The sequence below is a fragment of the Nilaparvata lugens genome, chromosome 10, assembly GCF_014356525.2.
Source record: "Nilaparvata lugens isolate BPH chromosome 10, ASM1435652v1, whole genome shotgun sequence".
In the NCBI taxonomy this organism is placed as follows: domain Eukaryota; kingdom Metazoa; phylum Arthropoda; class Insecta; order Hemiptera; family Delphacidae; genus Nilaparvata; species Nilaparvata lugens.
Window position 1 is genome coordinate 24292102 of NC_052513.1, and position 12473 is coordinate 24304574.

Genomic DNA, 12473 nt, shown 5'->3' on the forward strand with positions numbered 1-12473 from the left:
TGTTGTATTGTTATTAGCTTGAATTTCACTTTCATGAGCGATGAGCTAAGTATTATGTCGTGGTCAAGTTCATATAATATGATTATCAAATAATAATAATTATTCAACGTTTTCCAAACAATATATATACATCCCTTCACAAGTAGGCTATCTCAACTTTGTAAATCAAGCTACGGTATAGAAAAGCTCAAATTATTAAAAAACAGGCAATGAACATGATGACCGGATATTTTAGTAGCCTATTAAGGAATGCTAGAAAGATTGTTAAACTTATTAAAGTAAAGAAAAATAATAAAATTCTGAATTGGATCCATCGATTCAGTTCAATACAAGAGGTGTTAATGTATTTTTCAAAGCCTGTCGTTTCCCTATCGGTAATGCAATTGCATACGTACGGATTCATGCACTCTTGTAGAAGTGATAAGCTTTGAATATTTTGAGCTGATAAGAAACATTTGTATGATTTCTTCATGAAAAAATAAGTGTTCATGTTCTCTGTAGGCCTACACATTACAGCAAAAATGTTTGTCCTAACATTACTCTTGATAATGATCCTACTTTTAAAATTTACGCATTTCTCAATTTGCATACAAAATTATCCTTCCTTGATTGCTTTATAGGATTTATGTCATAGGGAATGTGTTGTTTGAAAAACTACCTACTTTATTTATTTTCATCACAAAAATCTTCATGAATACTTGAAAGGTTTTTTCAAGTATTTAGCATGTATACTGGTTATTTTTTTTTTCAATTTATCTCATGAAGTTCGCTTTATTTCAGTGTCTGGCTGACACTTTGCTGGGATCCAATCCGACTCCACAGAACAATGTTCCGGAAAATCGAGCAGTGCAGGTAATTATCATAAACTATTAGCAATACATAATTTTAATGTTTGCTTTTTATTAATATTTTCCATTAACCCTAGAAATGTTAAGTTCCATGAAAGGCACTTAAAGGTAACAACTATGAGTAAATTTTACTCACCTTCCAGTTTTCTCCCAAAAACAGATTGTCACAAATAAAACTTTTCCATATGAGAATACGAAAAAAAACTTTTCAAGCTTGTAATAATAAACTAGTAAAGGAAAATAATATTGAAAAAGATGTGTATAAAATATAAAATGTGTACATTTGGCACTAAAATAGTTAATCTCATTGTTAATCATAGAATGAAAAGTCAGTTTTATTTCACAAATGTTTAATATAAAAATGGAAATATGAAGAAACTGAATAAACATTAAACACTAAACTTGCTAACATTAACCTTCCGGGACGCGCGCCGTTGTAAAAAGTACAACAGTCAGAAAGTTTTTCGTTTTAATTGAGAAATTCACATCCGTGAGGTTGGTAAACTTCAAGTATTCCTCTGCGACATCTAACTCCGCCCTTAGACAAAATATTGCATTACTATCAATCACTGGTCATACCCTATTCAGTGTTGAAGAGACCGGTGTCAGAAATGTTGTACTTTTTACATCGCGCGCGTCTAAGCTTAGTGTAAAGTTTGAAGTCTAGTGGTCCATTTTTCAAAAGTGAGTGTGATTTCACCGTTAGTTTCAGATGAGTTATTATTAATTTTGTTAATTATAAACAGTTTTGACAATTTTCGTGATGTCAGATGTTCTAAGAACAAGTGAAACAGACCGACTCCTCAATGAAAGTGGTTCAGAAGATGAGCAAAACATTGACTTTTCAGATGACAGTGAGGAAGTGATAGAATACAACGAATTTTCGGATGATAGTGAAGTAGAAGGTGGCAATGGAAATGAATGAGAAACCAGTAATTTCGTTGATGAAAATTCTCCCGAACATGATGATATTGAGTTTATTCTTGGGAAGGATGATGAAACAATCTGGTGTGCGTCTGAAGTAGAAACAACCAGCAAGACTAAGAATAAAAAAATTATAAAAATTCTCCCTGGTGGCTAAGAAGGTGGCTAAGAATGCAAAAGATGGAGTTGAAGCACTTTCATCAGTTATCAGCCTTGATATCATTTATGAGATTTTATATTGCACTAACTAGCATATTGTATCTTTAGCACCTCAATTCAAAAGAGAGCGAGATTGTTCACAATCGAATAGAACTGAAGTGGCCTGAACAAACAAAAATTAATTAAGAAATAAAAAAGAGCTTTAAACATTGAATGAATGGTATGTTTCTGTACGGAGTTTTTACTATTGTGTATTAAAAGTTTTCTAACATAACCATTATTTTTTTGTTCCCTCTAATAATTATTAAAAATCCAAAACATACTAAAAATATCATACGAACATTCAAAAATAATCTTGTAATGAAAATAATGGTAAAAGTTGCACATATAAATTGATATAGTAGCTATTTTAATGAAGAAACCAAGTGTTGTATAAAGTACAACGCGCGCGTCCTCGTGTTACAAAAATAGGCGCGCGTCCCGGAAGGTTAAGAAAATGAATTCATGTAACCACAATGTAGGGCTGCGTCTTTAGTTTGAACATTTACTACGGTAGGCTATCACCTCTTTAGTTTTTTCTTCCATATATTTCAAAGGTATTGTTGATTCAAATTCTGAATCTGCATTAAATTTATTGAACCAAGATTGAATACCAATGCTCTAAAATCTGAAGTGAAGTATGAAAAATGTAATTCAATGAAAGTATGAAAGAATAGGTACTTCCAAAACAATATTTATTCTGAAAAAATTACCAATAGTGGTGGAAACCAGATAGAAAACAACTACTTTCAACAGTTTGATTAGGATTACTCATACTCAATGAAATGAGCGTTGGTAACCATGAGATAGTATTGGTCTACTAAAAAAATTCAAGGTAACCAAGGTTTTAAGGGTAAACATGAATAAAATTTACTTACTAGTTTTTAGTTTTATTACTGTGGTTTGTGTTCAAAGCCGCATTTAACTTCTTTGTTTTATGCTGTCTCAGGCAGATCTGTTGGAAGAAGCCTTGGTAGGGGTTATCCAGAAAGGGTTATTCCTGTTATCAGGGGTTATCTGATAATAAAATATTCATAATCAGATAATATTTTTGCAAGTTCCATGAGGTGTGAGTGTTAATTTACTCATAAATAATAGTTATTCTTACTATATACATAATCAAGATTTAAAATCTTGAATTTTTCCAATGCTTGGATCTTTGGTTATTCAAAAATATATGCCCTCTTCCAGAGCTGGCTCAGAAGCGGAATGATTTCTGTTGAAGGTATCAAAAATTGCATTTCAAAACAAACTATTTTTGTCGTAAGCAATGTAAGATTTTATTACGCACTTTTAAAAATGCCGCCTAAAAAATGCTCCTGCGCGGTGCTGTTGCTGCGGTGAAACTTGTAACTAGAAACCAAACAGCTGCTTGCGCTTGCATTCAACTTTCAGCCGATTGAAAACATCTGATTCTGATTGTGGCGATGGCCGAGTTGTGTTCGTGTTGTGGATAAATTATTTAAAAATTGAAACAGGAAATTTAACTTGGAAACGTTTTTTAAAGTCTCAGAAGTTTTTAAATCATAGTTCCAGTTCCATTTGAAATAGTTTCATTGTGTGTTATGAAGAGGCTGTCATTTATTTCTGGTATTTACTTTTATATTTTTCTGTTTTTATCTAACCTTAATATTCTAATTTGTGTGTTCTTTAAATAAATTTAATATTTTTTTACTTGGAATCATAAAATAAAAAAGTGTTAGCTGGTTGAATTCATTTTACTTTGTCACTGAACTTTGATTTGATGTGAAATAACTAAAAAATACAAATTCTTTTTTAAACTCTATCTAGGCTACGCGTTTGGTTTGTTTTCCACCTTCATCAGGTAATACTTTTACTACCTTAGCAACCGTAGGCTACATGCATCTAAGATTTTGGCATTATTAGGCATTATAAAGTCAATAATCGTACTTAATCATAATTCAGCATGGTCAGCAAGTTTCTTTGTAGAAAATTAAAAATTATTTAAGGGAAATGGATATTTACGTTGTTTATATGCTTTAAGAACACATATTTTTGCGGCTACAAATTTGATAAATTCACAAACTCTAATGTAAGTTTTTATGGTCAAAAATCACTTCTTAATCTCATAAAAAGTCTCCCACAATAACCGGTTTGCAAAATGTTGAATGTCATCTGATCTCGACAGTAGGTCATTGACTCGTTATGTCGATAGATGTAATCATATCTAGAAAACAATAATATTTGAGACTTTAAACAATAATGTTGAGTTCTGTTATTTTCTTTTCAATCTTCCATTACCTAGAATGGGATTGAAGCTATTTGAGTTGCCTGCACCTGACAGAACTCTGTCAATCAAAATTTCCAGAATTTTTAACAATAATTTTATCTACCATTATAACACACTTATTTCGAATAGGTACCGCGATTAAATATGTAGTGGCAAGATAAAATTCAAGATGTAACATAGAGTAGCTAAGTATTACTACTTAAGAATCATAGATCTTGTATTTCTTCTAGAATTAATTTAATGTGAGAACCAACCCCGTTTTATAAGTAAAAATCACATTATGTAGGTACGGTATTACGATACAGAGAAAAAAATGCAATTTGATATATGATATAACCGATAATAATGAATGTAACAGAAATTGACGGCATAATTCATATCGATTAAATCAAATAAATTTATGTATCTTATTTTATAAGCCCAATATTATATCATTTTCCCAAAGTTTTTCTAAATTGTGATATAGCATCCTACTGACTCCAGGAACTGATTAAAGAGATTAAAAAAGTGTATTATTTAAAAAATGAAAAAAGTAGAACATAGTATTCAACTATCAAACTCTTGAACAAGAATGAAACTGTACAAACTCTAGAACACAGGCAATGATCTATAGGCTACTGATAATGATCTAACTAGTATCAATGAAGAGAATTGAATGCCAGTCATGTGAGATCTCAACATAATTTCAGAGAAATTATCAATTCGACTATCCATGTCTCAATTTTTTGTATTTTAATTTGATCTCTATTGAATTCTCTTCCATTGCCATAAAATATTTGATTGATCATTGGATCATAATAATGACTTATACCAGTGAAGCAAGCTTTGATTCTGTATTGATTGAATAGTAAGGTACGCTAACTAGCATTTCAAAAGGAATTGAAATCCAATAATAAGGAAACTCAACTATCTATAATTACTAGGTAATTAGTCCTCTAATGATTTGCGCCTTAATTTTTATTTAGAATTAGCTGATACTATTACTTTGATTTTTACTGAATTTTTTATTACCTCATTGATCAAAAATTGATCAATTTAAGATTACTCTGCAGAATTTCCAAGGTCACGTAATTCCCAATATTAATAATTATTGCAGGATATGAAAAGATGCCTCTCGATATCTCGTAGTTAAGATACCTCAAAGTGTAATTTCAATTCGAAGATATATTCCCTTGTGATTCACAATAAAAAAGAGAGTGATTTTAACAAGAAAAAAAACAGTGCATTATTGGTTTGCTAAGATTCTCTAGCCATGGTCAAATACTATTATCTCCGGTGAATTACAACTCCATTTCATTGTGAAATTCCCTTATAATTCAATTTTGATTTGAACTGATAGAACATGCGACATCATTTCATTTGAAGTTTGAAATTGCAATTCTTGAGATAATTATGTACTAGATAATCAGTAATTTATAGTGTTGATGATTGGCAGCGTAGTATATTAGCCTATGTAAGTTAATAAAATTATGAAATGGTTATGTATGCAGTAATTTTGAAAATGTATAAGGAATCTCAACAATATTGGAGCTTGAGATAAAATAAAGCAATTAAATTAATCATTTTAGAAGATTAATTCAAAACTACTGATCAATTTTTTGATATCAATAAGTGTTATCGTGATGTGTGTATTATGTATCCACCAATATGCATATTGCAGTTCATACTTTCTTATTATGTGCAGCTATAAAAAACAGCATTTTCTTTGTCCTCTTGTATTAATTGAATTGTATTGATTACTTCGAGAAATACATCACTAGCCATAATTTCATCTTTAAATTATATTCTTTTCATTCTCAACCTTTGGAAATCGTGTATATAACTTCCACCATAAGTTACATTCTCCATCAACCGAGCATGTATGCAATGCAAGGAAATACAAATTACATTCGGAAACGAAGAAATAATTCACCGGTTCAAAATGAAACTTTTCCTTCTGTTTGTGCATTGATAAGTCGTCTAACGGAGCCAAGGTGATAGGTGATTAGAATTGCAGACCTGTGGACTTCAATGTTATCTTACTGCGTTTTCAAGGTGAATTGAAATCAGAATCGAGTAGACCCAACTTTATATTATTGTGAGCATCAATTGACTGGTAATAGATTTTTTCACTCTTCTTATTTATATGTTTTTAATTCAATTATTGGTGGATTATGCACCCAAGATTTTCTCCTTTTTAACTTTCATTTAATTTTGTTTTTGTTTTTTCGTTTTTATATTGATCATTGTAGTCAAGTTGAATCTTCATATTATGAATCAAATTATTTCAAAGGAAATACTATAATCCCTATTGGTCAGTATAGGTGTTTTTATCACCATTTGGATATTCTACACGATACTTAATTTTACGTTAACCGGATACGGATAATTAAGTAGTGCAAGAATTATTCCATTGAATATCAAGGCTATTCTTTTCATTCATTCATAGGCAAGAAATTTATTTCTAATAATTTTTGGAAAGCTGATAATCATCAGCTTTATTGTATGTTACTTGAATAGCTATTGAATATATTTTTGGCGGTACAGTATTATCAAAGTATGCCTTTTCACCAATAATAATGATGATTTATTCTAAAAAGTCAAATTTTCTTGAAAATAATTGAATTGGAAAATGTTTGTATTTCCTACATGAACTTTTTTTAACTTATTAATACTTTGTACAGAAGGGTGCCTGTTGTTTCTATTACTCAAAGTTCTAAGAGCTAGTCTGATATCATTAGTAATACTGATATCTACCTATCTTCATAAGTAAATTCTCATTTTTCATTATCCTGGTTATCATTAGATACGGTTACTGAAAATCTATGTTTGTAGTCAAAGTGAATTCTTTTTGATATTGTGATTGAAGAATTCACTTCCCCAACTATGTCAGATAAAGACTTTTTTGACTGACAGTTGACAAACTGAAACTTAGACTCAGTGCAAACTAAAACAGTTCAAGATTGCTGTTGAGTACAGTAACATTTTTTGGCAGTTAACGTTCATTGTTTTTCAGTTATTAATTGATCTTTATTGGAATCAAATTCAATAGCACATTGACCTCTTATGAAATAGAACCACCAGAAGTGAAGATGGAGAGGATTGCTCATGCTTTTATTAACAATCTATTACAGTTACATCATGATTTGTGCCAGTAGATAATTTTTAAGTTTGTTGGTGTGATGGAAAGTGATCTTGTTTTAATTGATAATAAATCAAGTCAGCTATTGCAGTTCACTGAACTTGTATTTGACAGTAATTATTGTCAAATAACCTAAATTATTAGTCCTACATTCCTAGGAAGACTGTTAGCAGAATATAATTATCCAGTTTTAATTTCAGATGAAAGACAGTGCCGTTTTGTAGAAACTTTATTCTCTTGATTGAAATAGAAAGTCGTTGGCACTTTCAAATGTACAGAATTTAAATTGTTATTAACATGAATTCATTTTTCCAGAAACTTTTTCTGCCTTCAATATTTATTTATTCATCATTTGCAATCAACTCAAGGACAAAGAAACAGTCCAAAACTTCTTTTCATCCCAATTTCATAAAATAAATTGTCCAAATAAAGGTTATGTGTGACTTTTCAATTCTTCACTAACTTCCACATTGAAACAAAACTGAAGACAACTGAATAGGTTCTTGTTCTTGTTTTTCACTATGTGACTCTTCATCCCAGTTAACAGACTGTTTAGACTCAATGTCAACTATGCGTGCCGGGATAGCTTAGTGGTATGTAGCGTCAACATCTTTTCAACTGATTTTATATCTAGGCAATTCAGGCATTGTTTACCAGGCATTATTATTATCAGGCAATTATCATTGTTTTGGTGAATTTTCATTGTATGGCATTTTTATGAAGTAAATGTGGGTGTTGTGCATTGTGCAGGTGCGGCCTATGAAGATATCTCGGTCGGAGGGACAGAGAGGGTCGATGTCCTCTTGGTCGACGAGCACCGGCCGCAGAACTCTTGACGCCCCCGATAACGGACTCGCTGTCGTCAACTACGACCTTCCCTGGGCCAACTACAACCCTAACCGGGTGAGTGCCATACCTCCGCCCCCCTCAATTTAGAGTGCATCAGTTGATTTGTGACTGTTTAAAGGTCAAACCACCTGTAGTTACAGCGGCCTGTTTCTTGAGGTGCATACAGATTTACGCGCCGCGAACATGAGAAATTCACTTTTAATCAGCTGATGCCAAGCTTTTTATATCTGTATCTTACCGTTTCTGTAAAAATACAGATATAGTCAGCTGATTAAAAGTGAATTGCTCATGTTCGCGGCGCGTATATCTGTACGCACATTTAGAAAGTAGTCTTGGAAAACTAGAACGGTTTCATAGAAATTAGAGTCTTGAAAAACGGGAACGGGTTCCCAGTAATTATTAGTCTTTGAAAACTAGAACTATTTCTTAGAAATTAGATTCTCGAAAAACTGGAACGTTTTCATAGAATTTAAAAGTTGAAAAACAGGAACGGTTTCACATAAATTAGTCTTGGAAAACGAGAACAGTCTCTTAGAAATTAGAATCTCGAAAATCTGCAACGTTTTCATACAAATTAGTGCTTGGGTAAACTGAGACAGCCGACTCAAGTTTTCTCATCATTTCGCTCAACTTTCTACCTGAAGTTACAGTACACTGTCTCAAAGTAAAACCTATCTGAAGTGACAAGACTCTGTTTGATAGAAATTAGTGTCTTGTAAAGCGGCATACGGCTGACTATAAGCATGAATAAAACAATCTGTATACGTTTTCTCTGCTCTGCTGTAGGTTGTTCTCACACTACACGTGTCAAAAGAAGTTCAACAGCCACCTTAAAATAAAGTTACAATATACATAAATATTATGGAACTTGTCCATGTTGAAGCAAACGCATACAGCAACAGACGGACGTATGCGGACAAACAGAGGAAATATCCCTCCCCAGGAGTTGAAACGTACATAGACGTCCGTCATTTTGCATAATTCTGCTCACGTCTGCATGCAGAAATTTGTTTTTTTTGTCCGTCTGTCTTTTGCAGTGTGTCTTGGCCTTTATGCGATTGAATAAGACAAATACTGTCTGTTCCACATGATATGATTCATTCTAGGACTGTTAGATGCCCAAATGCTAGACTCTAGACATGCTCTATTTTTGAAAAAATATTCAAGCAGTACTAGCACATTAGAGGAGGCACATGGTGAAAGGTAACTTATAGGAGTCCCGTTATACGGGAGCAGATGACAGTCTTACACCAAAGCACGGAGTAAAAAACATGAGGGTTCCTTTTTCTGTGACTAAGCCTTGCGTAAACCGTTGCGGGATGAGTGCGGTATGCGGGACAATTGTTAGAACGAGGTTTATTGTTTAAAATTGTCCCGCTCCAGTTGTCGTTTCGCGATCCGTTCTCATCCTGCACCGGTGTGTGCAAGGCATGACGCTCGTCTTATAAAAATTCAATTTTAAATTAAAAATTGGTATTTTTTCGAACTGGGTTGTTTTAATTTTGACAATCCTAGTATCCATTTCAGCCTTGACTTTCTAAAATTGTTATGTACAGATTCCCATTATACTAATATATCATATTGCTGATTTTTATTATTATTTGATCGATTTTTGATATCTTGTAAATAGTGTTATTTTGCATGGTGTGATTTTATGTTCAAAGGTGTTCAGTTCTGATAGTCAAGTGATGTTTGTTAGTTTTGTAATAGAATTCTCATAACATGAAGTAATTGATTCATTATAATATGAAGCTTAACTTCCATGTCATCAAAACCTCATAGTAGGGGTGTTGGAAAGTGATTTTTTTTATTTTATAAGTAAATGATTAATCTAAATTTGTGATTACCTATGGGTATATGCTCTATGGTTTCTTATTATCATTGCTTTATTGTTCTTATTTACTACTACATCCTTAAATTTCTATTAATTATTTGTTCACAATTATTCATTATTTAATTGATCTATCAACCCTGATTCTTTTATTATTTTCGTCTTCGCCTATTTGTTTTAACTGTTGATAAATAAATGTATGGATTAAATTTGAAAAAAATATTCTTTCAAATTCGTCAATTATATTTATTTTAATCATTGACGAAATAAAAATATAATTCAATTCCTCAATCAATATTTCTTCGATTATTCAATAGAAATATTTCTTGGAAGTGAAGATTTGATTCAAAGAAAATATTGATGTATTTTTTCAACTCTATTATAACCAATCAATCATTAGATGTTTTCCTCTTCTGTCCTTCCATTTTCAATAATATCTGATCTTTTAATATATATACCACCAACTAAGTTTCCAAAGTAGCACCATTGTAACTTTCTATTTAGTCTTCATTTCAAATTTATTTCACAAACATCGAAATTAGATTTTAATTATAGTTCGTTCTCTTATTTTCAGACTTCCATAGAATCAGAAACAAGGAATATTGCTTGAATTCCTAAATCTAGAAGACTCCAGTCAGAATAATTTTGAATTTTGCATTTTTGCTATTTTTTATAATTTCTGTGTTGACTGTGCCACTATCATTGTTGCTTGGCTTGAACATCAAATTTATTACAACGTGATTGAGTTTCAAGGTATGGTTATTTATGTTTGGTTTATAAATTAATAAATTTCTTCCTCTCTTACAGGAACCGGTAGGCTACCAATATTTTATCATGCATTATAATATGACACCTCACAAGTTTTATTCACTCACTTATTCAATTCAAAATATTCAATATTAAGTGTAGCACATCAGTTCTCAGGCAATTTTCTGTGCTATTCTAATCCTTATCCTCTAGTTAGAGTATTTATTTGGTACCTTGATTTTTATAAAAGTTTTTTTTTTAAAAATGCAATCAAAGCGAATGCGATGCTAAATGTGGGATGCTCCTTAAAAATGCATGAAGCCTCAAGGGCTCAATGCCAGTTTTACTGAAATACAATCGAATATAAAACTATGTCATCTAACGGAAGCAATGTCAGGAGAACCAATCTAATATACCCTTAGAGCTGCATACACCAACTACATCTAATGCTAAACTAAGATTATATAAAAACTCCAAGTTTAAACCACCAACAACTGATCAATCTTCATTCAAACTGAGATGAAGCCCTCAATCTTTTAAATTCTAGTTGTACTTTCAAGGTTTGTTTATGATTATTTTTTGATGAAAGATCAACTAAAGACTTTAAACTAGTTCAACTAAAGGTGGATGGATTCCTCGAATTTATCTGACACATCAGATAAAATTCAAATTCTATAGTGAGGTCCACGTTATAATGGCAGTGGAGGAAGGTAAGAGAACAGGGTTGCAGATTCTCTGCCTTGCCACTGTCATCTATAGTGGATAGCTGATACCGGTATATTAACTTCATTTGAACTATTTTTATCAAAATGATGGAGAGAAACAGTTCTGGGTTCATCCTTCTGATTCTCCCCCAATCATTAATTTGATATTGTGATTGTAGAATGTAATAAATATCTAATGTAATATTAACTCATCATTTTTGTTTAAATTGATGAATTCTATTTTGTTCGGCAAGAAAATATATTTTCCAATGATTAAATAATAAATTATCTTAATATTTAGCTTGAATATTTTGTCAATTGCTTTTATTTCCACATTGTTGAAAACGACCTGGCAACGTTGTGGAGCTAGAAAAGGATATCGCTATTTGCTTTGTGGAATGGTAGACAAGGATAGCAACATTAATGTCAATCAAATACTGCAATTATAGCGTAGACCCTACTATAGTAATCAATGTGTGATGTTTAATGTGAAAATATTTATTTTATTGATGGAAATTACTGAGAAATTGTATTTATTCAAATGCTAATGAATTAATAATTATTATTAAACGAAAATCCGAATTAAATGCTGTAAATCATTTCGAATACTTCTGCTACTGCAAATATTGACAACAGGGTAAATAGCGAGATGGAAATTCGATGAGCGCTACTATTCAAAAACTATTTTCATCTGTAATTTTTCCAATTTTTCAGATTTCTCCACACAAATAAATTGCTTATAAATGAATTCCTTGCTCGATAATTTTTCTATCACAACATAGCTATTATATAATTCCAAATCAATGAATAAATAAATTATTAGATAATGGGTCACATACATCTCTTCGATTCCTAGTTAAACAACTTCAAATATACAGTGCTCAGTCTAACCTATTGCTTGTGTTGTTGTGAATGATTCCATAGGAAGCATGTATTTATCATTGGTAAAGTACAATAATTATTTGTAGTACTTTATTAACATCCTAGTAATATATTATTT

At 31.5% G+C, this 12473-nt stretch overlaps 1 protein-coding gene across 3 annotated transcripts in view; it reads left to right on the plus strand.

Moving 5' to 3' along the window:
• LOC111062307 (calcium release-activated calcium channel protein 1) overlaps positions 1-12473 on the plus strand; it is a 38868-nt gene that overhangs the window by 19247 nt on the left and 7148 nt on the right. For 2 of the 3 annotated variants that reach the window (XM_022350011.2, XM_022350003.2), the window contains exons 2-3: positions 781-852; positions 8093-8245. In XM_022350011.2, the coding sequence (XP_022205703.1) occupies positions 781-852; positions 8093-8245 (225 nt within the window). Of the gene's footprint in view, positions 1-780; positions 853-3368; positions 3561-8092; positions 8246-12473 lie in introns of those variants that run through there. The other variant, XM_022350018.2, reaches the window with a different exon arrangement.